This window comes from Phoca vitulina, unplaced genomic scaffold, assembly GCF_004348235.1.
Source record: "Phoca vitulina isolate PV1807 unplaced genomic scaffold, GSC_HSeal_1.0 scaffold21, whole genome shotgun sequence".
NCBI classification, from domain to species: Eukaryota; Metazoa; Chordata; class Mammalia; order Carnivora; family Phocidae; genus Phoca; species Phoca vitulina.
In genome coordinates this window covers 32,350,007-32,372,474 of record NW_022589724.1, presented here as the reverse complement: position 1 = coordinate 32,372,474, position 22,468 = coordinate 32,350,007, and the positions used below count along the sequence as shown (strand labels likewise).

Genomic DNA, 22,468 nt, shown 5'->3' with positions numbered 1-22,468 from the left:
CTCCCTCCTCCCCTCCTCCCTCCAGAGCTCCCCCCTCCGCTCCTCCTCCCAGTGCTCCCTCCTCCCCTCCTTCCAGAGCTGCTCCAAGGCAGGAGGGTGAAAACCTGCTCCCAAGCCAGGGCTGAAATTTGGCCCAAAGCCTATTGGCAGAATGCAGGGCCCCAGTGGAGGGCACACGGGCAGTGGCTCCGGGGGGAGGGAGTGGTTCCTGAGGCCTTCAGTCCTTCCCCAAGAGTAGAGGGGGATGTGGTGGGCAGAGCCCTAAGTCTGTGAGCTGGGGAGGGGGGACAGGGAGGGACTTTGCAGCCACCCTCTTCCTTGTACGGACAATCCGCTCCTCCAGGCTGCTGGGCTGCCCTTATATAAACATCTCTGCTGCCTCCAGGCGCCTCAGCTCCCGGGCACTGGCCCGGAGAGAAGTTACCCCAGGTTCTGGGAAGGGCAGCCAGCTTCTGGGAGGAGGCAGGCAGCTGCCTTGGCCTGGACTGGCTGTCCCTCACAGCATCCCAGCTGCCACGAGTGACCCACGACAGGTGTGCTAAGAGGAGTGGGCAGGAGTCAGGTGTGCAATCTGCCCACCACCAGCCCACTCTGCCTAGCTCGCAAGGCTCCCTGCAAGGGCTGCTTGGCTGCCAGCCTCCAGGTTCCGCAGTCCTGCAGGTGCTCCTTCCCCTCGCTCCCCAGGATCCTTCCCCAGGGTCCTTCACCCAGCTAGGTCCCTCTCAGCCTTTCAGGCTCCCTCTGCCATCACCTACTCCCGAAGCCCGCCAGGATGCAGGGCTGGGTGGTTGTACCTCCTCCCATGGGGCTGACCACCCTGCGTTGGGATAGGGATGTCTGTCCCCAGTGCCGGGCCATGAACTTTGGTTTCAGTGGGGACTACGGCAGGCATTCTGAACGTCCAGCGCTTAACCTGGCTTGGCACAGGACGCCCAAATCTGGCATCGCGGCGGAGAAATAAATCATGCGGAAGGAACACGTGGGAGGAGCCCAGGGCGGCATGGGCGCTAGCAGCGGGCCTGCGGGACTCGTGGGCTTCGTGGGGCATCTTAGGCTGGAGGCGCCAGAAAAGGGGCCGGACAGTGACCAAGGAGCGTCTAGGGGCGGGTCCCTCTTGGGGGAGTGGCAGCGCAATCCGTGTGGCCAGGCGTTGGCCCCAGGTTGTTTCATTGGGGCAACAAGGGCCCTCTTTCCAGAAGCCGTAGCTTTGGCGCCGCCATCCCTCGGGGTCAAGTGCCCGGCCGTCAGAGCCAGGGTGTTTGTGCGGTCTCCAGGAAGCTTACAACTGAGACCTCAGGGCTCCGGGGAGTAGAGCCGCTGGTTCAGGGCTTACCTACGGCTGTTGAGGGTACGACTTCTCCCCGAGCTCCCGCCCCGGGCCCGGGGACCCCCAAACGGCCTCGGCCGCCCCTCCCCACCTCCACGGGTCCAGCTCCCCAGCGCGCACGGTTCCCTCAGGCTCCCCAGTCCCCACTCCGCCCGCGCCTCCTCCGCTATTGAGATGCAAATCTTTGCCAATTGTCGCCGAGAAAGGCGACAGTCAGAGCCGGATCCTTCCGCAGTCCTGAACCAAACTTTTTGCCGCTGAAAACTTTCGAACAAGAAGTAGTCCCTAGGGCCGGCCCCCGACGCCCCTTCGCCCCGCCACGGCCCCCAACCCCGAAGGACCCGGCCTCCGGATGCGCGTCCAGGCCGAGGCGACGCAGGGCGGTCGCGGTGCGCGCAGGGGCGAGGCCAGTGAGGGCGAGGGGTGCGGAGGGATCGGCGGGGCGGACCCGAGGGGCGGGGCCGGCGGGCGGGGGCGGAGCGCACGGCGGTCTGCGCCTCACTAGTGCCTCGGCCGCGGGAGGGAGCGCAGGGGCGCGGGGCGCGGGCGCGAGCGCAGCGGAGGAACGAGCCGGGGCGCCGAGCCGGGCCCCGAGGCCGCGAGGGTCCAGCGCCGCCCGCCCGCCAAGAAGCAGGGAGCAGCCGCGGGCCGCCGCCACCGCTCGTGGGACCGTCCGGCGCGCGCCTGTGCGCCGGAGCCCTGCCGTCCCGGCGCAGGAGGCCGCCACCGGGCGCAGCGGGCAGCCGGCGGGGTAGGCATGCCGCCGCTCCTGGCGCCCCTGCTCTGCCTGGCGCTGCTGCCCGCGCTCGCCGCACGAGGTAGGCGCCCGCCCGCGAGCCCGCAACTTTCCGCGCCCTTCGGAAACTTTGGTGGCGCCCTGCGCGCGCGCCCCGGGCGGCTGGGAGCGGGCGGCCAGGGTGGGGAGGGGGGGCCCGGGCGACCCGGGGCTCGGGGAGATGAGCGACCCTCCCCCGCACCGCCTGACCAACCGGGCTGGACTCGCGCCGCCCGCGCCTGGGGCCGGGTTTGAAGCCGGGCGTGGGGCGCTAGGCGCCCCCCCGGGGCCCCCGGAGGCCCAGCCCTGGGCTCGCCATCGTCAGCCACGCGTGGGGCTTGCCGCCGGGGCAGGCGGGCGAGCTGCCTACTACTTTTCGATTTGAATCGAGTCGGTTTTGGTTTCCTGTTGCTTTGGGGGCCATTTATCTTTTTCCTCGCGTCTGGCCCGCGCCGGGGGCGGATGTTGGGGCGCGGAGTGTGGGGTCCGGGGCGTCGTGTTGCCTTCACTGAGCTGTGCGGCGCGGCCAGGCTGCCCGGCGTGGTGGGCAGTGGGGCACCAGGCGGACCGGCCTTCTCCCCATTCAGGAGAGTTGGCGAAGCGCCGGGCGAGGGGCGCCGACCGAGGGGTCTCCTTCCCACGCCTGATCGCCGCCCCCACCCGGCTCACAGACAGTTTGGCTTGGGGGGGGCGGGAGTGGTGCGGGTGTGCGGGACACACAGCCGTGACTAGCGGGACTTTCACTTTGCCGAGTTCAAGTTTGGAATCTTGCAGGGGTGAAGAGGGACAGGGAGAAGGAACGCTGTCCCTCTCCACTTCACATCGAGGAATCCAGTGGTGATTAATTCCTCTCTTCCCCTATAAGTTGGAGGGGAGAATTAGCTCCCCACTTCCAGAAGGTGGGGTTCCAAGTCACACCCCGTCCCCGCCCCCACGAGGGGCTTAATTTACACAGCGCTGGTAAAATGGGGAGGGAGCGACTGGATTAATCCCTTCTTGGGAATGGGGCCGAATTCCTTCCAACCGGGGTATCTTCATCCCCCTTCCCTGGGTGTAGCTGAAGATGCCCGCCTGCAGGAGCAGGTATTGGGTGTCCTGGAGGCTGGGCCAGGTCCCCGAGGTGCAGCCCCCGTGCCCCAGGAGGCGGCCCTGGTGACAATGGGCTGCTCTGATTCCGGGGCTGGCGCTTTGTTGGCGGGCGGGGCCTTGAGCCTTGCAGCTGTCGCCTTTTCCCACGAGCTGGGGGGGGTGGGCCAGTGTGGCCACCCCCCCCCTCAGCACCGCCCCCTCACAGAACACGTTTGAACAGCAAGACAATGTTGGTGGCTGGCTAGGGGCCCCAGCCCCGATGGGCTCCCCGTTGAAGACCCGTTGAAGATGGGTCGGGGGTGCAGAATTTGGGAGAGTGGCCCAGGGTCATGTCAGATCTTCTTCATTGTTGTCCGGATGGCATTTTAGGACACCCTACCCACTTTGAGCGTGACCTGCCCACCTGCCACCCAGCCAACCTGTTGCCCTTCCCCCCATTTCTGACTACAGAACTCTGGGCAGAGTGTTGAAGCCCCTTGGGGTTCACATTTGGGAGGGTTCCTGAGGTCCCCTGCCCCCAGCAAACCCATGATGAGGCAGAGCCTTCTAGGTAGAGGGGTAGCTGTACCCCTTGGAGTGGGCCCTTCCCTGTCCTGAGGGCCCTCCTGCCACCCAGGCTGACCTCTCGTCTTGCCCCTCCCCAGGCCTGCGATGTTCCCAGCCCAGTGAGAGCTGCTTGAATGGCGGGAAGTGTGAAGTGTTCCCCAACGGCACCGAAGTCTGTGTGTGAGTACGCACCCCTGCGCCCCTGTGGGGACCTGTTGCTTTTGTCGGGAGCAGAGCCCCTGCCTTCTGCACCAGGGGCCAGCAGGGACAGAACACTGGGCCATTGTCTTCTGGAGATGGCCCAGAAGGCTGGGCGCGGTCACGTGCTACTTTTATTGGACAGAGTCTGGCAATTACTTAATCACCAGCAATTATGTTGCGTGTGGAGCTGGTCTGGCCGCTGGAGGTTCGAGCACGCCTTTGTGGGCCACCTTGGACTCCTGGGGTACTAGGTGGGAATTCCTGGTACCCCATTTCTTCCTAAAGTCCCTGAGAAACAAGTTGCCCACCAGGGGAGGCTGTGGACCTTTAGAGAGGCCCGGCCCCCACCACCCTGCCTACGGGAGTGCCTCCTCCAGGCAGGGCCTCTCAGCCAGAATTGGGCTCTTTCAAAGTCCGACCCGCCCCTCCAGGCCCTTGGCCTTCCCCAGCAAACCCTCTCTGACCTCAGGTGAGGTTGGGGAACTCATCGTCGTCATCGGGAGCCCACCTCCCAGGTCGAGGGTGGGTGGTACCTGCTGGAGCTGGGTTTCCGTCTTGCCAGCCCCCCACCGTCTGGCCCACCATCCAGCCCATCACCGGCCGGGCCCCGGGCCCGCAGCTGGGGCAGGAGTGTGTGTGTTGTGGGGGTGCGCGCTGCAGCCTGCCGGACTCCAGCAGGGAGTCCTGGTACGGCGCGCGCCCTGCCTGCCCATGCACACCAGCCTCAGAGAAGTTTTCTGTTGCGCTGGTGCCCTTCAGCTCGACTTCGTCCGATGGGAATACAAGGAGGTGCTTGGTGGCTGGAGGAAGGGCCCCTCCTCCCCCGGGGGGAAGCTCCCCGGCCGGTCCTGGGTCCTCCGTCCTCCTCGGCGTGCTGCATTCCCACTGCCGAGGGCCCCTTCCCTTGACAACCCTTGGCCCGTGGGCAAGCAGTCCCCCCTTCCACTGCCCCCATCCCCCCCAAACTGAAGCCAATTAAGCAGGTCTGTGAGCAGTTTAATAGACAAAGAGGATTGTGTCTTTGTCAGATGCTAATGAATGCACACTACTTTTTTTTTTTTTTTTTTTTTTTTTTTGCTTTTTTGGGGCCTTTTTCTTTTCCTGCAGAAGCCGCACCGACGCTTGATGCCCTAAATCTTGTTTCCTTTCATTCAGAGACCGACAGCTGGGATTCAGGGGAAGCGCAGCGGCTATTGTCGGGAGGCGGATTAATGCCGTGTGATTAATTATGCGTGGCTTCCCAGAATGCACGACTCCCTTCCCGCCAGCCCCGGGCCTGCTCTGGCTGCGCGCTCACCCATGGGGTGTGTGGGGGGGTCTCTGCACTTCTGCAGAGGGCTTTGGGAAGGCAGGAGGGGCGCGGTGCTGGGGAAGGTGGGAGCACTCTTTTATCAGTGCCACCAAGGAGCAGGGACAGCCCGGCCCAGGGGCCACTGGGGTCTCCCTGGGCTGGAGCCTGAGCCAGAGGGGGATGCCTTGGGGTGCAGGCTACTGCATCCCCCTCCTTGGCATTGGGGTGAGACACTTGAAGGGGACAGAGTGATAGTGTGGCATGCTCTCCCACCCCTCAGTCCTAGAGCCCTGCCAGCCCAAGCCCGGCCACTGCTCAGGGCCGGGCGCCGGCCTTGTCTTCTCCCTGGGGCCTGGGGCCCCCCTCCTCCTTGGCGGGAAGCCTGCCTTAGTCTGGCCTGGCACTCAGCCGAGCTCGGCCCACAGAGACCCCATTGTGCACACCCCGCAGATCCACTTGGAAGACGGAACGGAAGCACCGTCCTCAGAGGCCCTACCTCTGGGTCACACCGTGTTGGAGACTGGGGAGCAGGGATGGGGTGCCAGCCAGGCCCACCTGTGGAGAGGCATGGGTCTGGACTCGGGGTGCAGCTCGGGGACATCGTGGCCACTCCTGTGAGGGGCCCTGGCTCCCTCTGATCCTGGGCCCTGTGCCTTCTGCTGGGACCTTCTGTTCCCTTCAGGCCCCAGAAAGTCTGCTAGTATGGGAGGCCGAGTGGGGAAGGCACCTTCTTTCCTCAAAGGTGTGAGGGTGGAGGCCTCTGGCGCCAACCTTGGTATGAATTCCAACTCTGTAGCATTCGTCCTGGACTCTCTCGGAAAGTTCTTTGACTTTCTGGATCGGTTTGCTGGCTCTCCTATGGATAGGGCGTGGGAAACGGTGGTGTTCCGGTTCCAGGCACATTAGTACCTGGTGAATCATATGTTTCCACCCCAAAGAGAAGGAACCTTTCCCAGAGGCCGCGAGTCAGGTGGCTGCTGGGCTCAGGGTCGGAAAAAGAGGTTTCTGTTGGTGTGAAAGCCTTCCCAGGATATCACCGAGTAGCTGAGGCGTGGTGGGCCAGTGGCCTGTCCCTGTGGGCAGAGTGCCGTTTCTGGACGGCTGCTCTGTGCGGTGCCCTGCAGGCAGGCTCAGGGCGGTCAGTGCAGAGGGGGGATACTCACATGGGCTCCCCCTCTTTTGTTTGGGGGAGGGAGAAGGCCTGAGGGGACTGTTGTCCGTTTGGGCGGGCGTGCATTCTCAGTCTGAAAGGCTTATGGGGGCTGCCCCGTCCTGGGCGGGGAGCTGAGGCCCCAGGATTGCTAAGGTATTCCCCCTGCCTACGAGAAAGTCTGTCCCCCCCTGCCCCCTGCCCAGGGCCTCTCCCAGGTCATCCCAGAAGCGGGGTGAGCCATCGTGCTCAGGGCACCTGGGAGGGAAGTCCAGCTGGCTGGCAGGTGGTGGGCTTTAGCCCGGGACCATCCGGTGTTTGAGGCCTGGCTCCGCCACCCCCTAGCTCTGTGACCCCGGGTCGCTGGGTCACCTGAACTCCGACTCCCCGTCTGTAACGCGCAGCTGACCCACGATTGATCTCTTCGTGGTGCGAGGATTGCATAAGAGCCTCATGCTTTAGGCACCGGCCGAGTGTCCGGTTCCCTGCCTGCCTTCTCCTTTTGAGCTGACGGGGCTGGTTTCAGGATCCTCATTCTCGGATGTTTAGTTGGCTGATGAGTTAATTCGGAGAACTCAGAAGGTGCTGCCTGGGGAAGGGCTCACCGACTCTGAGGGTTCTCTCACCGCCCGTGGCTCTGATCCCCGGTCCTCTTTGCTTTTCCCAAAGATGCTTTTGAGCACCTGCTGTGTGCTGGGTTCTGCCTGAGGCATGGCTACGGGCTCAGGGCGCCCTGGCCCTGGTGGGGGTGACGAGGTGACTTTCTTGGCAAGAACACGTGGGTGGGTGTGACGTGTCAGGCAGAGGTGAGCTCGGTGGGCGGGGCAGCCTGACCCGGGGCTGACATGGCTCCTCGCAGGCCTGTGACACCGTGTGGGCCGGACATGGGGGTGTGATCCGCCAGGATGGCGGGGTGCAGAGTGGCACCTGGCCCTGCCTCTCTCTCTCCAAAGCCTGTGTTCCTGCCCGCTGTCCTGTCTTGCCCGCGCCGCCCCAAGCCCTCCCTGGCCGCTCTCCGAGGAAGCAGGGCCCGAAGGACAACTTCCCTTTACGAGGGGAGGTCGGGAGGCTCGGGCGGGGGAAGTGACTCGGCCCTGGGCTTCAGAGGGACCGCTCCGTCGGCTCCTGTCACCTGTTTGGCTGTTTCCACTGAGTCACCTAGGAGTCTTGGGCGAGGCTGGGGGAGGGCCAGCCCAACTCTCCAGGCTGCTGTGGGGCTTCCTCTGTTTATGTGGCGCCTGGGCCCCGGGACCAGGTTGGAAACACACGTGTTGGACACCCAGGGTGGGCCAGCCTGGCTCCCGGGCTCACCTGCTCTGTGCGCAGACGTCAAGGCACACGCCTTCTTTGAAGGAAGGCGCCTCCTGGGGCCAGGCCCTGCCTCTGCACAGAAGCTGACATTTTTCCCGTTGCAAAGAAATACATACTTTTTTTTAAAAGAGAAAGGAAACTGTGCCCTTGGCAGGAAGAGGGTGGGTCAGGGCCAACAGTTGACGGAGGAGAAGCTCTTCAACAGGATGGCGGGGGGTGCGGCGTGGGTGTTGGGACCCCCTGCAGCTGGTGGCCGGGGAGGGGCCCGCGGGACCCCACGGGAGCCAGCGCCGGCCCCCTCCGTGCTCGCCGTGCCTTCGATGGGTGGCCGGGGCTGTGCTGGCAGGTGGGGGCCGCCGGGGCCTGCCGGGCTGAGGGGTTGCACCCTCCCGGAGTGGGGAGGGCACCTTTCCTGTTTCATGTCTTGTCTATAAATAGTGAAAGGATGTGGCTTTGCAGAGCTGATTGAGCACCTAGATTGCTTTCCTCAACAACGTACCAGTAATAACTCCATGCGCAGACAGCCCCATAAAACCCTGGCAGACGCTTTCTCGGCGGGCTTACACCCCCTTCAGGTGCTGGCCAGCTCTGCTTGTCTTTTTTTTTTTCCAAAGCCAGTTTACAGGGGGGAAAAACTGGGGCCGGGCGGGGGGTGGGGGTCTGAAGCCAGCTTCTGTCAGCCCCCACTTCGCGTGCAGGTGTATCCACAGCTTCCCAGAGGCGTTGACAGGCAGCTGGCTTTGGGGCCTTGTGACTGTGGGGCCCATGTGTCTGATGGCCCTGAAGTTCCCCGGGATGGCGGGGCTTGACCGGCTCTGGGGGGCTGTGTGGCCCCCCCCCATGCACTGCCGTGCATGGTCTAGAAGATACAGAGCCAGCGTGGCTCTGGCTGGCTGGGCCCCCTCAGACACACAACCTGGGCCTCCGTTTCCCCCTCTGAACGTGAGGGAGTTCCTCTCCACGGCATCCCAGCAGGACCCTGGGACAGGCCTGTAAATGCCTGGGTGGGGGCGGGGGCGCGTGGCGGTCAGGCCAGGCCGTGCAGGAGGGCAGGTTCTGCGCGTCTGGGCCCCGCTCTAGGCTCTGGTGTTCTCACCAGCTGGCCCCCGGGGCCGGGCAGTGCCCGATGGGGAGGGCGTAGTGATGCACAGGTGTTCTGGAGGAGGGGCGGACAGGCAGAGGAAGGCCCTTTTCGGGAGCAGCCCGGGCCCTGGGGTGTCTCCTCGAGACGGGGCCCGCCCGCCCCCAGGACACAGAGGGGCTGAAGATTGGGGGGGATGGATACGTGTATGGGTGTCTTGGTGATCAGTTATAGGCATCATGAATTTTGCTGCTTTAGCCACTTGAAGTGTGCGATTCGGGCACTTAATACGTTCCCAAGGCTGTGCCACCTCCAGCGTTGTCTGGCTCCGGAGCTTTGCCCCCCACCTCACCCCCACCACCCCCCGTCTCCTGCGCTGCCCTCGGGGCCCGCTGTCTGTCCCGCAGTTGGGTCCTGCAACATCACATCTCCTCTCCTACACGGTGGGGCCTGCGTCGGCCTCGCCCGCCCCAGCACCTCTAGGCCGGCCCCGCTAAGTAGGCCTCCCGTTCTCCCGGCCCCCGGCCCCGGCCACCGCATGTCTGCTTTCTGCCTCTGGATTTGCCTGTCCTGGATGTTCCTGGGTCAGCTCAGAGTCACCTGGTGTGGCCCCGTAGAAGATGAGAGAGGGCTGGGGGCCTGGCCTCTCGCTCTTAGACACAGATGGGGTCCCTCCAGGTTGCCTTCTGGGCTAAGGGAGGCTCCGTGTCTCCCGCAGGGCAGCGGAGTGGTCCCTCCCGGTCAGGCGGACTTGTGAGCGTTAGCATCCGGACTCACCCGCAGTTTGTGGGGGGGTTGCTTTCTCTGCATCTCTGAGACCCGTGGAATTCTGGGGCAGAAACTCTCCCCCGCGGTGTTTCACCATCGAGCGGTCCCTTCCGACCCTGCACCCACTGCTCCTAGGATGGAAGCATTCTGGCAAAGGTGGCCCCCAAAACGACTTTCCCCACTTTCCCCCAAGCTCAGGGGCAGGGATCAGCAGGGATCAGGATGTCACGTCATTAGCGCTTTAGGGTGAATTAGTTCGGTTAAGCATTGTGCTCTCCTTGCTTCCTCCCTGATGCAGAGCTGCTTCTTTGAGTGGGTCGTGGACCCCTCTGGGAGGCCTGGCCTCTCCCACCACGCAGCCTGCCCCCTCCGGCCCCCACAGCCGTTTGTCGTGCTGTGGCTCTTGAGCTCTTCTGGGCTGGGGGCTTTCTCTGGAGGTCAGACCTGGGGCCCCCGAGCAATGGAGGCAGCTCTCGGGGGCTCACATTTCCAGGAAGAGTGCCTGGGGTCCTGGTTTCCAGTGGGCCTTGGGGAGACGCGTGCACTGGGGAGCCTGGCCTCTGATGCCCCCACCTGCAGTTCCCAAACCCGAGCGTCCCTCACACACAGCTGCCGGCCCCCGGCCGGGTCTCGGTCTGGGAGGCCCCCACGGCACTGGCCCAACTGCGGCTTTGGGCTCTTCACCCCAAGAGCTCCCCCCGCCAAGGTGGGGTCCCTCGACCACGGGATACTCGCCGACCCCCCTGGCTCCCCGTGCACAGGCTGCTCAGAGGTGGGTGGACGTGTGGGTGGGAGCCACCGAGGTGCTTGCCAGAGGAGTGGCCACGTCACAGTTTCTGAGCTGGGCTGGGGCTGGGGCCCGTCCTGGCCACCCCATAGTGAGTGGGTGACAGGCTTCGTCCCCGGCTGTCCCAGCTTAGCGCTCACTGGGCTGGCCATCAGTCGCGTGTGCTCGAGTGCTCCAGTTGGTGGTTCTGTTAAGCTGGGTGAGCGGTCCCCTTGTCCCTCTGTTGGCGCTGTCGATTTGCTGAGCGAACGGCTCCCCCATTGGGGAGCCAGGCGGATGGTCACGTCCATCCCACTGGGACAGCAGGCCCCTGGAGGCTGGGGCTTGAGAGGTGGCCACAGAATGTCTCAGACACCACCCCCCACCCGCCCTGAGATGTCTGGGACCCAGGCGGGGTCTTGCGCCAGGGGGGTGGGAAGACGCTGCAGCAGCCCTTGGGCCCTTGGCTACTCCCTTCCCTGGGGACCCTTCTGGGCCTGGGCAGCCGCTTGGCTGCCGGCCCCCTGCCTTCTTCAGCCCACAGTGGTGGCCTGGCCTGGGTCACAGCTGAGCCGCAAGCATCTGCCCAGGGGGCCAGAACCCAGGGCCCGGCCAGACCCGCTCTTGACCCTCCGCCGACCGGCCTGGGCTAAGGGAGCCCGCTCGGTGCGCCGGGCCCCGGGGAGGTGTTTGCCCCGGCCTGTGCCTAGCCCGGCGGCCCAGGACAGGAAGCTGCCAGGAGGGAGCAGCACAGACCTCCCACCAGCCCGGCCAGGCTGCCGGGGGGGGGGGGGGGGGGGGCCGCTGCGGGGGGGGGGGGGGGGGGGGGGCGGGGGGAGAGTGGCAGCTGTCGGCATCTGGAAAGGTCTGTCCGGGCCTGCGCAGCAGGGCCCGTCGTGGGGCTGGGGACCTGCCTCCCACCATTTCCTGTGTCAGTCGTTGGTGAGCGGAAACTGCACAGTTACTGGAAATGAGAGGTTTGGGGAAGAAGCCAGAGTTTTGAGTGTGTGTGTTTTTCCCTGACAGCTTTTCAGTAAGAGCGACGCTGAGCTCAGGCTGGGCGGTGGGGAGGGTCCTGCCGCACGTCCGTCCGCCCCTCGGGGCCTCTGTCTCCCCTCCCTCCGGGGAGGGCCTGGGTGAGGTGACTACCCTTGGGCCTTCCGGGTCAACCCAAGGGCTCGTCCACCTGTCAGCCTGGCTGGTCCCGGCTCCCCTGGGGCGGCCCACAGGGCGGGGCTCCCCCTCTGCACTTCCCCTCCGTGGTCAGAATGAGGGCGGCCTCAGCGCTGTCTGCTTGGGAGCCAGACGGGGCGGCCAGGCAAGGCTGTGCGTGCCGGCCTCTGCGTGTGGCCAGGGCTCAGGGCGTGGGGGCACCCTCCCCCGGTGGTCGGGGCCCGGGCTCTGGCACACCTGAGCCTGGGCCAGTGGTGGGGGTGGGCACAGAGCCGGAAGTTGAGGCCAGAGCCTGGCGGGCGGCTCGAGGTTCTGGAAGGAGCTGCAGTGCCAGCTGGTTGCCCTGAGCGGGGCTTTCCCCCGTTCTAGCGCGCCGCTCCCGCTGAGCTGGCGTGTCGGCTCCCTCGGCAGCACGGGCTGTGGCATGGGCTTCCTTCTGCCACCTGGGCTGTGTGACCTTGGGCTGCCCACTCACCTCTCTGAGCTCCTTTCCCTCAGGGAGGATGGGGCCTGGCACCTTGAGCCGGGGGGGCATCCCACAGAGCTCCTGGCCGGTGGCGGTGCAGCCCTTGCGGCCTGTCGGGGGTGATTCTAGGTCAGTGTCCCCTTAAGGTCCATGTGGGCCCACACACGGCTCTAACACGGGTCGGTACCCCGATGGAACACATCGGTTGACTTTTAATCTGTCGGAGCCCTCCCCTCGTGCTCCGAGGCCTCATCCAGAAAGCTCCCCCAGACCGGGTCTGCCCCAGCATTTGGGCGAGCTCATGCTAGGGCAGAGGGTCAAGCCCAGCCTGAGAGCTGCCCACTTTCCCTGCAGGGAAAAGCCCTCCAGAGGGCCCCAGACCCATGTCAGCTGTCCCAGGACAGCTGGGTGTCCCCAGAGGGTGACCGCAGGCCCCACCCTCACCTCCTTGGCCCCGGGCCTGGGTTCCGTCTTCTGGCATTTGCTGCGTCCCAGGGCACCTTGGAGGCCGTCCTGGGCCCAGGGTGTCCGCAAGGGCTACACAGCCAGGTACGCGGGCCTGGGGGGCATGGGGCCTGGTCTGTGGGGGCGGGCGTGCTCAGCGGCGTGAGTGGGCAGCAGAGGCCAGAGAGAAAGGGGCTGGGGAGCGGTGCAGGATGGGGGTGACCTCTGGGACCACCGCTGAGCCAGAGGCAGCCCACAGCTGGCCCTGCGGTTGTCCCAGCCGAGTGCAGCGGGGGCAGGCTGGCTGTGAGCTCCCGCCCGCTCGTGCCAGCACCTGTGGGCAGGAAAGCCCCCCGGGCCTGTGGCGGAGGGTGAACGGCCCTCCTGCTGGACGGGGCTGCAGAGGAGCCAGGGCGCCAGAGACGTCCCACCTGCCAGCTGGCTGGGAGGCTTCCTGATTCCCAGACCTCTCACCCGGAGCCCTACCCCCCACCCGGGTTTTGTGTTTCTCTGAGCTTGGGGGGGTAAGAATGCATTGTCTGCTGCAGCCCTCTGGGGCTGGGGCGGTCAGGTGAGAAACCCAGGCCTCCTGGGCAGGGCATCTGGGGTGCAGGGGACACACATGCTCTCTCCTCTATCCGTGGAGCTCCTGCTGGACCCGAAGCTGCCTCTGGGGGGGCGGGGGCGGCCCTGCTCTGACTGCCCCTGGGTGACTGGCTCCTGGTAAAGAGCTGCATTCAAGTCCAGGTGGTGCTGTGGGCATAACGTGCCTGAGGCCTGGTTTTCTCGTCTGTGAAATGGGCCCAGTGTGCACCTGCAGGGCCGTTGGAGGAGCCCGGCGAGGGGAAGCTGGCGGGCTCTAAGTACAGGTCCTATTTCATCATTCAGGAACCCACGTGAGGGGGTCCTTGGCATCCTCCCCAGACTCTGGACGAGCTCAAGTGCCCCTGAGTGTCCGCCCTGGCCAGCCAGGGGGTCGGGGTGTCACTAAGCAGCCTGTTCTCTCCCCACACCCCCTGAGACGGCATCTGCTCCTAGGAGTGGAGGCGGGAAGCTGCCAGAATCGTTTCTGGCTTTGGTGGGGAGCTCACTCTGCAATTGCTGACTTAATTAATCGAGTTTTGGATTAAGCCCTCCCTGTGGCCTCATGAGCCTGTCGATTCCTTCATTGCATCTGAGCAACTGGGGGTGCGGGTCTGGGCTCCGCCTGCTTGGGAGCAGAGGCCCCTGCGGCTGGGGGAGGCAGCAGGCCTCCAGGAGAGGTCACACCTTCCAACCTTGTCTCTAGTTTGGGGCTCTGCCTTTTGGGGGACGGGGGGAGGATTCTCAGACTGTTCTCACATGCCTCACTGCCACAGGGCTCTCTTGTGACCCCGGGGGACCCTGTTCTTGCTGGCTCTGCCAACCAGCGGCCCTCCTCACCCCATGGGTGGGCCTGGGTCGCCTCTGTCCCCTGCTGCTGGGCTGTCTCAGGAAGCTGCTCGACCTCATACTGGCCTTTCCCTCCCTTCAGACCACTGGCCACTTCCCACGTCGAGGGTGGGGCAGCCCTGAGTGACACGGGGACAATGAGCCATTGGGGGCATTGTTTTCCCTGCAGTGGGAAAGGTGGCTTCCCAGGAGGGCAGGTTCATCCCCCACACAAAGGGCTTCCCCCAGAGCCGGGGAAGGAAGCCGTGCTTTTCCTGCATTTCCTCTACCCGACATATTTTAGAGCGCCCAGCGATGCGACTTGGGGAAGAGATGCAAGACAAAGAGCCAGCCGTCCCGTCTGCAGCTGTTGGGGCCGGAAGGCCTGGGCCCCGGGTCGTGCGCAGGCCCCACGCCCCCACCTGCCCTGGGCTACTGGCCACCGCTGCCGTGCTGGTTTGGGGGGGTCCGTCTGTGTCAGCCCTCGCTGCCCCCCCCCCGAGGCCCTGGGAGCCACGGGCAGGGTCCCCCCCATGGGGCCCAGCAGCTGCAGAGGCTGGAGGGAGGCCACCATTCAGCCAGGCGCCCACTGCCCCTGCTGGGATCACTTCTGGGGCCACACGCAGTGGAGGCAGTAACCCCCACACCTGAGCAGGGCACACCCCCCCACCCCCCCCACCCCCCCGCCGTGCCTGTTGAGGTGGGGAGGGGAGCCGGAGCAGAAAGGGGCAGAAGCCTGGAGGTTGCCGAGGGCCATGGTCAGGTGCCCCTGGAGCCCAGCAGAGCGCTGGCGGGGTCCCAGCTCAGCCGCAGACCCGTGTCTGGACAAGGCTTCTGCAGGTGTGAGAGGGGCCTGGGGACTTTTCACGCCATGGCTCTTTGGGGACTCTGCGGGGGAAGGCAAGGGGCCAGTGCTCAGTCGTCCCAGTTCTCACATCTCCGTGGGGGTGCTCTCCCCCCAGCTGAGCTGCCCCGGCTGTTCCAGTGGGAAAGGACGCCAGGTCCCCGGGCGGGGCACGGTTGGGGGAGGCCCACTGAGGTCACCGAGCTCCCCGCGCAGCCTGCAGTCAGCACATCATCCCTCAGCCATTGCCTCCTGGAAGACGGTGGCCCCTGCTGGGGTTTGGGGGGGACTTGGACTGGCCTCTGCCCAAGGGGGGGCTAAGGTCTCAGAACTGCCCCCCCAAGCCTTGACCGGAGAAAGACTTGGGCTCACTGACCGCAGTACTCATGGCTGTATCTCTGGGGACCTCGGGTCCCATGCCTTTCTACGCTGGCCTCTGTCTGGCCCTGTAGCAAGGGGCCAGGAGCCTCCCCACCCAGTCCACGGGTGGCCCCATTTAGGTGGGCTGGGACGTGGGTGGTTCTCTTCTCCCCAGGCCAGGGTCTCAGAAACTCCTGGCCCAGCTGTTCAGGGGTGGGTGGGCCCTAGTTTTGTGTCCCGTGTCGGTGGTTTGGGTGGAAGGCGATGGGCCTTTGAGGAGCAGCACAGGATTGGGCTCCAGCAGGATCAGGAAGCAGCCATGTTCCCCACCCCTTGTGACCAGTGGACACCAGTGATGTTGACTTGGTTGGCCCATACACAGCAGGAGCCCAAGGGCCCCAGGCGCTTCCTGGGCAGCAGGCTTGTGGAGGGGCAGCAGGGGTGACGTGGGGAGGGGGCTTCTAGGCAGTCCACTGCAGAGCCAGGGCCCTGTGGGGAGCAGGCAGCTTGGGGGCAGGGTCGGTGAGGAATGACCTCCTTGTTCTGCTCCCGAGTAACCATTCCGCGGCCAGGAGGCGCTGGCCCAGCTGGTGGCAGCGGCGGGAATTTGGGCTGGGAGCAGGCCTTCCCCTCTACCCTGGGGTCGTTCTGCTCGGGACAGGTTGAGTCGGTTAAGGAAGGGGTGCTAATTACATCCAGGTGGCTCTTTATAGCAAGGAGCCCGGGATGCAGACTGCTCGGTGGGGTGGGTAGGGCGTTCCCTGCGTCGGGAGGCGGGGGCCTTGCCCACCTTCGGAGTGGCCGCCCGAGCTCGTCCCGCTCCTGGCAGGGTGGGTCCCCTCTGGGCAGGCAAAGTCCTTGCGTCTCCACAGCTTTCTGTAAACACGTGTAGCTCAGCTGGTTCCGTCAGTATGTTCCCAGGGACGCGGTAAATCACGCACAGACCAAATCCAGCGCTGGCGAGAGTGAGTCCCCTCTGCCCAAATGGTCAGGTCACCGGGCGATGTGCACGAGGGCCCTCTGAGCACGTGCAGTTCCTTGACCTCCCCCCTCAGGGGAAACTGAGGCCCAGGCAGAGTGGGACGGAGATCCCCTCCTCCACCCGCCCCCCAAAGTTCCTCTGATCAAAGCACATTTCACCTGCGCCCCCAGGAAGCACCTGTCCTGGGGTATCTTGGGTTCCTCCTGCGGACAGAAGGAGGGGTACCACACCACTGCCCCCCAGCTGGCCAGGGTGCAGGGCCCCGTGCTCGCCTCTGGACCACAAACTCCTTGAGGGCAGAGCTGAGCACAGCACTCCTCATGACTCCCTCCCCCTCTCTCCTAGTCTGGGGCAAAGAGAGCTGTCATCTGTCCCCTGGGGGTGGCAGATGGCTGCTTAGCTTAGAAAGGAAAACAGCACAATTTAGAATTAGTCCCGGGTGAAAGGTCGCAGCAACATCTGCCTCCGGATGCTTTCTGGAGTCGCATTTCTATGGAGCAGTGCTGGCTGGGGAGGGCGGGAGTGAGCACAGTGGAAATACTGAGGCGGGGACAAAGCCGGGCCGGCCGAGGACAACAGGCCCGGCAGCCATTTGGCGCTCCTCCGCCCGGTCTGCCGGAAGCCTGGCCCCCCGTCGGCCCCCTCTGCAGCCCTGCCCCCGGAGCCCCCAGCCCACCTGTCAGTCACCTGCCGCGGCCAGCATGGGTTGGCTTGTCGGAGGGGCAGGCAGCACGGAGGGCGGGAGAAGGGCAGGTGGGGGAGCAGGTGCTGGGTGGCCTCGAGGAGGGGCGGTGAGGCGCGGGAGCCACGCAGTGCGCTGGGCGGACCGTCCCTGTCCAGTGTGTAGGGGGCTCACCCCGGCTGTCTTGGGCTTGCCACCCTGCCCGGACAGGAGGGGCGTGCGGGTCGGCAGGAGGTATCCCTCAGGCCCCCCGAAGCCCTGAGCCGGGCCCACTCTGGGAAGCCTCTCACTTTCGAGGCAGCTGTTGGGTGCCGCTCCCTTTGCCGGGCCCACGGCCCCTCCCCACCAGGCACTTACACCGACCCCCAGGACAGGCATTGAGGACAGAGGGTCCCTCCGGCCCCCTCGGGAAGTCTGGGTGCCATGGGCAGAGGGGGCCACAGGTGTCCATCCCCGGGGAGCTCCCGTGCTGTGGCCAGGTGGGCAGAGAGGTGTCCACAGGTGCAGAGGAGAGAGATGACTGGAGGCTGCCCGGAGCCGGGGGGGGGCGCACAGTGGGGGCAGGATGGCCTCCAGGACTGGCCCAAAGGTGCTCCGCCCGCCTCCAGCCCCAGACCCTGTGCCTGGCCTGCTGCTTCCTCTTGGCTCAGGCTCCCAGCCAAGCCCCTGTACCTCGCACCCCACACTGCCCCACAAAGCATCTGCCTCTACCGCCCCTCCTCCAGGGGCCACCCCTCCCCTCGTGGCCCTGCCTGTCCTGGAGCTGGGGTGCTGCTGGTGGTGGCCACGTCCAGGCCCAGCCCGGGAGCCAGCCTGGGCCGGGCAGCATGCCTTCACGGTGCTGTCTGCCTGGCCTGGGCAGGAGTAGGGGAGACAATTGGCCTTCTCAGCCGCGGCTCCCCGCCCCCCCCCCCCGGGGGGGCCCCCCCCCCCCCCCCCCCGCGGAGGAGCCCCCCTGGCCCCCTGCCCCACCCGCCCTGGTTGGCGGCCCGCCGCGCCCGGCTGGGATCAGCTGCTGCCCGCGTCCCCGGCCACAAGCGCACCTGCTCCCCGCCGGCCTTTGTCCATGCTAGTGACGCCTGATTTATTGGCGTATTTTCCCTCGCTGGCCCGGCATAACCCAGCCTCATTGGCTAGGATGCCACCCATCCAGGTGGGTTGTCCCACGGTCTTCCCACGGGGGTCCCCACTCCTGAGCCATAGCAGGGGGGCTGCTCACAGGGACACTGTCCCATGGCTGGAGGGTTTGGGGTGTGTATCCAGGCAGAGCCTTCCAGTCCATCTGGGGATGCCCAACATCTGGACAAGTTAGGGATCTGTCTAGTGGCAGGGGGGACCCAAGGACGCCCCCCAGGACCCCGAAGACTTCCCTGCCCTCAAGCCAGCAGGGCTTGGGCGGGGGGGATGTGGACAAGGCAAGCGCCCTCTACCCAGGACCCACCACCCTCCCGCTCCGTCAGTGGCTGGGAAAGAAAAAAGAGCCTTTTCTCCAAGTGGCGCGGTGGCTAGGTCCTGCCTGACAATGGAGGGCATTGATAGGTTGGGGGAGGTGCGGCCTGTCCCCCCACACCCATCCCCCGCCGCTCCACTCCGGGCTCCCAGTGCCACTCAGGCCGGAGCCGGAGCCCACGGTCGGTAACTCCCCGGAGTCCTGGAGCGTGGTCGTGCGGGAGTCCCCCGTGCCAGAGCCACCGGCCCCGTGGCCTGCTTCCCCACCAGGCTGGGCAGGAGCCTGACTCCGGCCTGAGTTACCTCCCCCGCCCCGCCCCGCCCCGCCCCGGGCGACTGGTTTTCTTGAAGCCAGTTGGTTTGGGACTGTTGGCTTCTGACAACAGATGGTGGGCCAGGGGGGCCATTTTGTGTCGTCCTTGTCGCCTTCCCCAAGCTGCCACCGCAGATAAAAACCTGCAGGGAGACAGACGCGTCCCAGGCCTTGGGGACAGACTGGGGAGCAGCCCACTGCTGAGAAATGCAGAGACTCCGAGACCCCGGCCCCCCAAACCGCCACCCCACCCATGCGGGTCTGGTTCTAGTCCCAGGGGCAGGCAGGAGGGGACGCAGCGAGGACCGGCAGGGGGCAGCCCCTTCTTGGCTGGGCTCTGGAAGATGGGATATTTCCATGCTCAGGAGAGCCCTCTCTTCATCTGGGGACCTGAGCTTCCCCGCCAGTACCCGCCTCTGCCGGGGGGTGGAGGCCCTGCCGACCCGGTGCCCAGAGCTGTGGGTGTGGCGTCCCGGCTGCCTTCCCAGGCCGCTGTGGGCCAGAGGCGGGCCAGGGGCACGTTATGCCTCAGAGCCTTCGCCCCTGGGAAGAACAATGCCTGGCCGGTCCCAGAGCCTTTACTGAGCTTTTCCCTCCAGTACAAGGCCACAAGGTGACCTCAGTGGGCAATTTATGGCCCAGGCTCCAGAAGCTGGGCCAACAGGTGGCCAAGGGGGGCCCTGGGGTGGGGGTGGCCTGCGCGGAGCCCCGTCCCTGCAAGGAACCCGTGAGATGCCCCCCTCCCAGTTGGTCCGCTCCTGTTGGAGCCCGAGCAGCATGTTCTGGGGCAGGGCACAGACCTGGCGGACATGGCAGCCTTCACCCCCAGCTCCCCAGCCCCGGGCTGGCTCACCGAGAGCTCAGGAAGGATGCTCTTCCGCGCACCTTGATTTCTCTTGCCGTGAAATGGGTGTGTCTGCTCCTGGCTCATGTCGTCTGGACATTGTGAAGACTTGATCCCGAAAGGGAAAACCATATCTGGGCGCTGAGCGTGGGGGGGATGGGCGCCAACCATGTCCCAGTGGTATTCCCGTCAGGTAAGACCTCCAGCAGAAAGAAGCCACATCGGAAAGGAAATGGGAGACGATCTGCTGCGTCTTGGCCCTCATACGTTCACGATTGCGTCCGTAGTGAAAGCAGAAAAGCCGTGAGCCCCCAGAACAGAAGAGTGTCAGAGCGCTCCTTCGCGGGGAGTGGTTGGGACCCGCCTTGTGGCCCCTTCCTGCTGGCTCGTCCAGGCGCTCATGCAGACGCTCGCGAGGGTTTTGAAACCCAGGCCGGGCCTCGCTATGCGTTCTCGTCTCCAGCCCGTTGCCCCAATTAACAGAAACTTTTTTGTTAACCACTTTAAAGTGTGCAGCTCAGTGGTGTTTGGCACATGCGTGCTCTTGTGCAGCCTCCCCCCTGGACCCAGATCATTCAGCTGCCCCCTGAGGAGCCCCCGGCCCGGCCCTGCGCCCCACCCGGGGTGGGGCCCGACAGCCACCGCGCTCCCCGGGGGCAGCCACGACCCCCACAGACGCCGGTGCTGGGTGATGGGGGCGGCTGGCCGGGGCGCCGGCGCGAGTAACCACTCTGCTGTGTCTGCCGCAGCTGCAGCGGGGCCTTCGTGGGCCAGCGATGCCAGGCGCCCAGCCCCTGCCTCAGCACCCCCTGCAAGAACGCCGGGACGTGCCACGTGGTGGACCACGGAGGCCTGGTGGACTACGTCTGCACCTGCCGCCTGGGCTTCTCCGGGCCCCTCTGCCTGACGCCCCAAGACAACGCCTGCCTCTCCACCCCCTGTCGCAACGGGGGCACCTGTGACCTGCTCACGCTCACCGAGTACAAGTGCCGCTGCCCCCCGGGCTGGTCAGGTGAGAGAGGGCGGCAGGTGGCGGCCCCGAGGACCCTCAGACGCTGTCCCTGCCCTGGCTGCCCACGTGCCGTGATGAGCGGGGCAGATGCCCGGTCGGTCTGTGGAGCTGGGAGAGGCTCCAGAGCTTCCTTCAGGTCGCTGGGGTCGGTGACTCCTACGCTAGAGTCCCCACGCCCCTTCCCAGCCCTGAAGTTGTCCGGTTGTGGCTGCCCTGCTCCAGGGCCCCCACTCCTCCCTGCCCCCGTGAGGAAGGGGGTCCTGTGTCTCGTCCTGTGCTCGGGGGTGGGCCAGCCTCCGTCGGGGGCTCTGACGCTGCGTGGGGCTCTGGAGGGGTCACACCGGGTCAGGTCTCGAGGCCGCCCACCCCCCCCCCGCCAGCCGTGCGTCCTGGGAACCTCGGTTGCTGTCCACAGACAGATGGCCGTGTCCTGCCGTGGGTCCTGGGGACTAAAGAGAGGATGCTGGTAGGTCCGTGCCAGGCTGGCTCCTCCACGGTGCCTGGAAGCTGCCCCCCCCGGGGCCTGGAGGAGCCCTGGCCGCGGGCAGCCAGAAGGCCTGCGTGACCCGCTCACTGCCCCTCGCCCACCAGGGAAGACGTGCCAGCAGGCCGACCCGTGCGCCTCCAACCCGTGTGCCAATGGCGGCCAGTGCCTGCCCTTCGAGGCTTCGTACATCTGCGGCTGCCCGCACGGCTTCCACGGCCCCACCTGCAGGCAGGACGTGAATGAGTGCAGCCAGAACCCCCGGCTCTGCCAGAACGGGGGCACCTGCCACAACGAGGTCGGCTCCTACCGCTGCACCTGCCGCATCTCCCACACCGGCCCCCACTGCGAGCTGCCCTACGTGCCCTGCAGCCCCTCCCCCTGCCAGAACGGGGGCACCTGCCGCCCCACGGGGGACACCACCCACGAGTGCGCCTGCCTGCCAGGTACCGTCCCGCCGGTCTCCCCGCTGCCGCTGGCAGGCCCTGAGGGGACCCAGGGGTGCGGGAACAGGGGCGGGTCTGGAAAGGGTACCGGTCAGGCAGCGGCTTGAATCGGGGTCCAGGTGTCACCCCGGTCCCTGGCCATCCCACTTCTGCCTGGGGGTGGGGTCTGCTGTGACCCCCAACACTTCCACCCCCCCCACCCCCTGTACCAGGGACCCGGGGTCCCTGCAGCCCCCAGGGCAGGCTCGTCGGTGAGATGCGGCCCTGGGTGAATCGGGCTGGACAGATGTGCCCTCCCTGGGGGTCCTGCCCTCATGGCCCCTGGCCCTTCGCCCTGCTCGGCGCCTCCTTGGGTGGTGGGCGTGAGCCCCCCCCCCCCTTGAATTCCCTGGAAACCTTGTGCCAGTTGTGAAACTCACCACAGCCTGGCTGGGACACTTGGCTTGCGTCGCCCTGGGCCTCCCGTTTCGCTGGGGCACGTGACTACCCCCCGCTGCCTTGTCTCCCGTGGTGTGGGGGACGGCGAGGGGCAGCCAGCCATGGCCGCTGGCCCTGTTGCACGGGCTGGTCTTCGCATCACAGCTTTTGAGTCCGTTTTGCTGATGATGATCTAAAAATAATACTGACAGGAGGGTTGCCAACCTCGTAGTGCGTCAGCCGCATGCCTTGGCAGTTAGGTGGGCCTGGGGCAGGGGAGGAGGAGAGCCAAGAAGGTGGGGTCGCGGGGTTTGGGTGCCGGGAGTGCAGGGGTACCGGGAGGACTGCCCCAGCCGTCATACTGCGCGGCCCCTGCAAAGGGGAAGTGGCCTGCCTGCCGGCCACATAGCCCTGGGCTCGTCACCGCACCATCCGCCTTTGCGTGCAGACGCCAGGCACGTGCATTTCCTGGGCAGCGCTGGGTGTTTCCCTCGCCACCTGACCGCCCAGTGCTGCTGGCTGTTCGGCTCTCCCCGGGAGCTGAGAGCTACGCCCAGTTGCCAGGCCCACCCCTGGGTTCTGGGTTCAGATGTGTTTGTGCTGGCCCGGTGACCTCGGGCCTGGGACCTCCCATCCAGCCGCGTGGCTCAAGAGGGGACTGCCCCCTTGGGGCTACAGCGAGGGCCAGAGGATGTGGGGTGTGGGGGACCCGCCGGAGGATACCCCATGCCTGGAGCTCGTGTGCCCCACTGCACCATAGGAGATCCTCCAAGACACGGGGAAAAGCCGTGCTCGAGGTCCACTCTAGCACACGTGGGAGTCACAGCTCGGGCTCTG

General features: G+C 65.9%; 1 protein-coding gene across 1 annotated transcript in view; it reads left to right on the top strand.

Moving 5' to 3' along the window:
* The first annotated feature begins 2,034 nt into the window (after positions 1–2,034).
* NOTCH1 (notch receptor 1) overlaps positions 2,035–22,468 on the top strand; it is a 44,218-nt gene continuing 23,784 nt past the window's right edge. The window contains exons 1-4 of the mRNA XM_032418482.1: positions 2,035–2,145; positions 3,836–3,917; positions 20,022–20,284; positions 20,876–21,214. Of these exons, the coding sequence (XP_032274373.1) occupies positions 2,085–2,145; positions 3,836–3,917; positions 20,022–20,284; positions 20,876–21,214 (745 nt within the window). The 5' untranslated portion in view covers positions 2,035–2,084. The remainder of the gene's footprint in view (positions 2,146–3,835; positions 3,918–20,021; positions 20,285–20,875; positions 21,215–22,468) is intronic.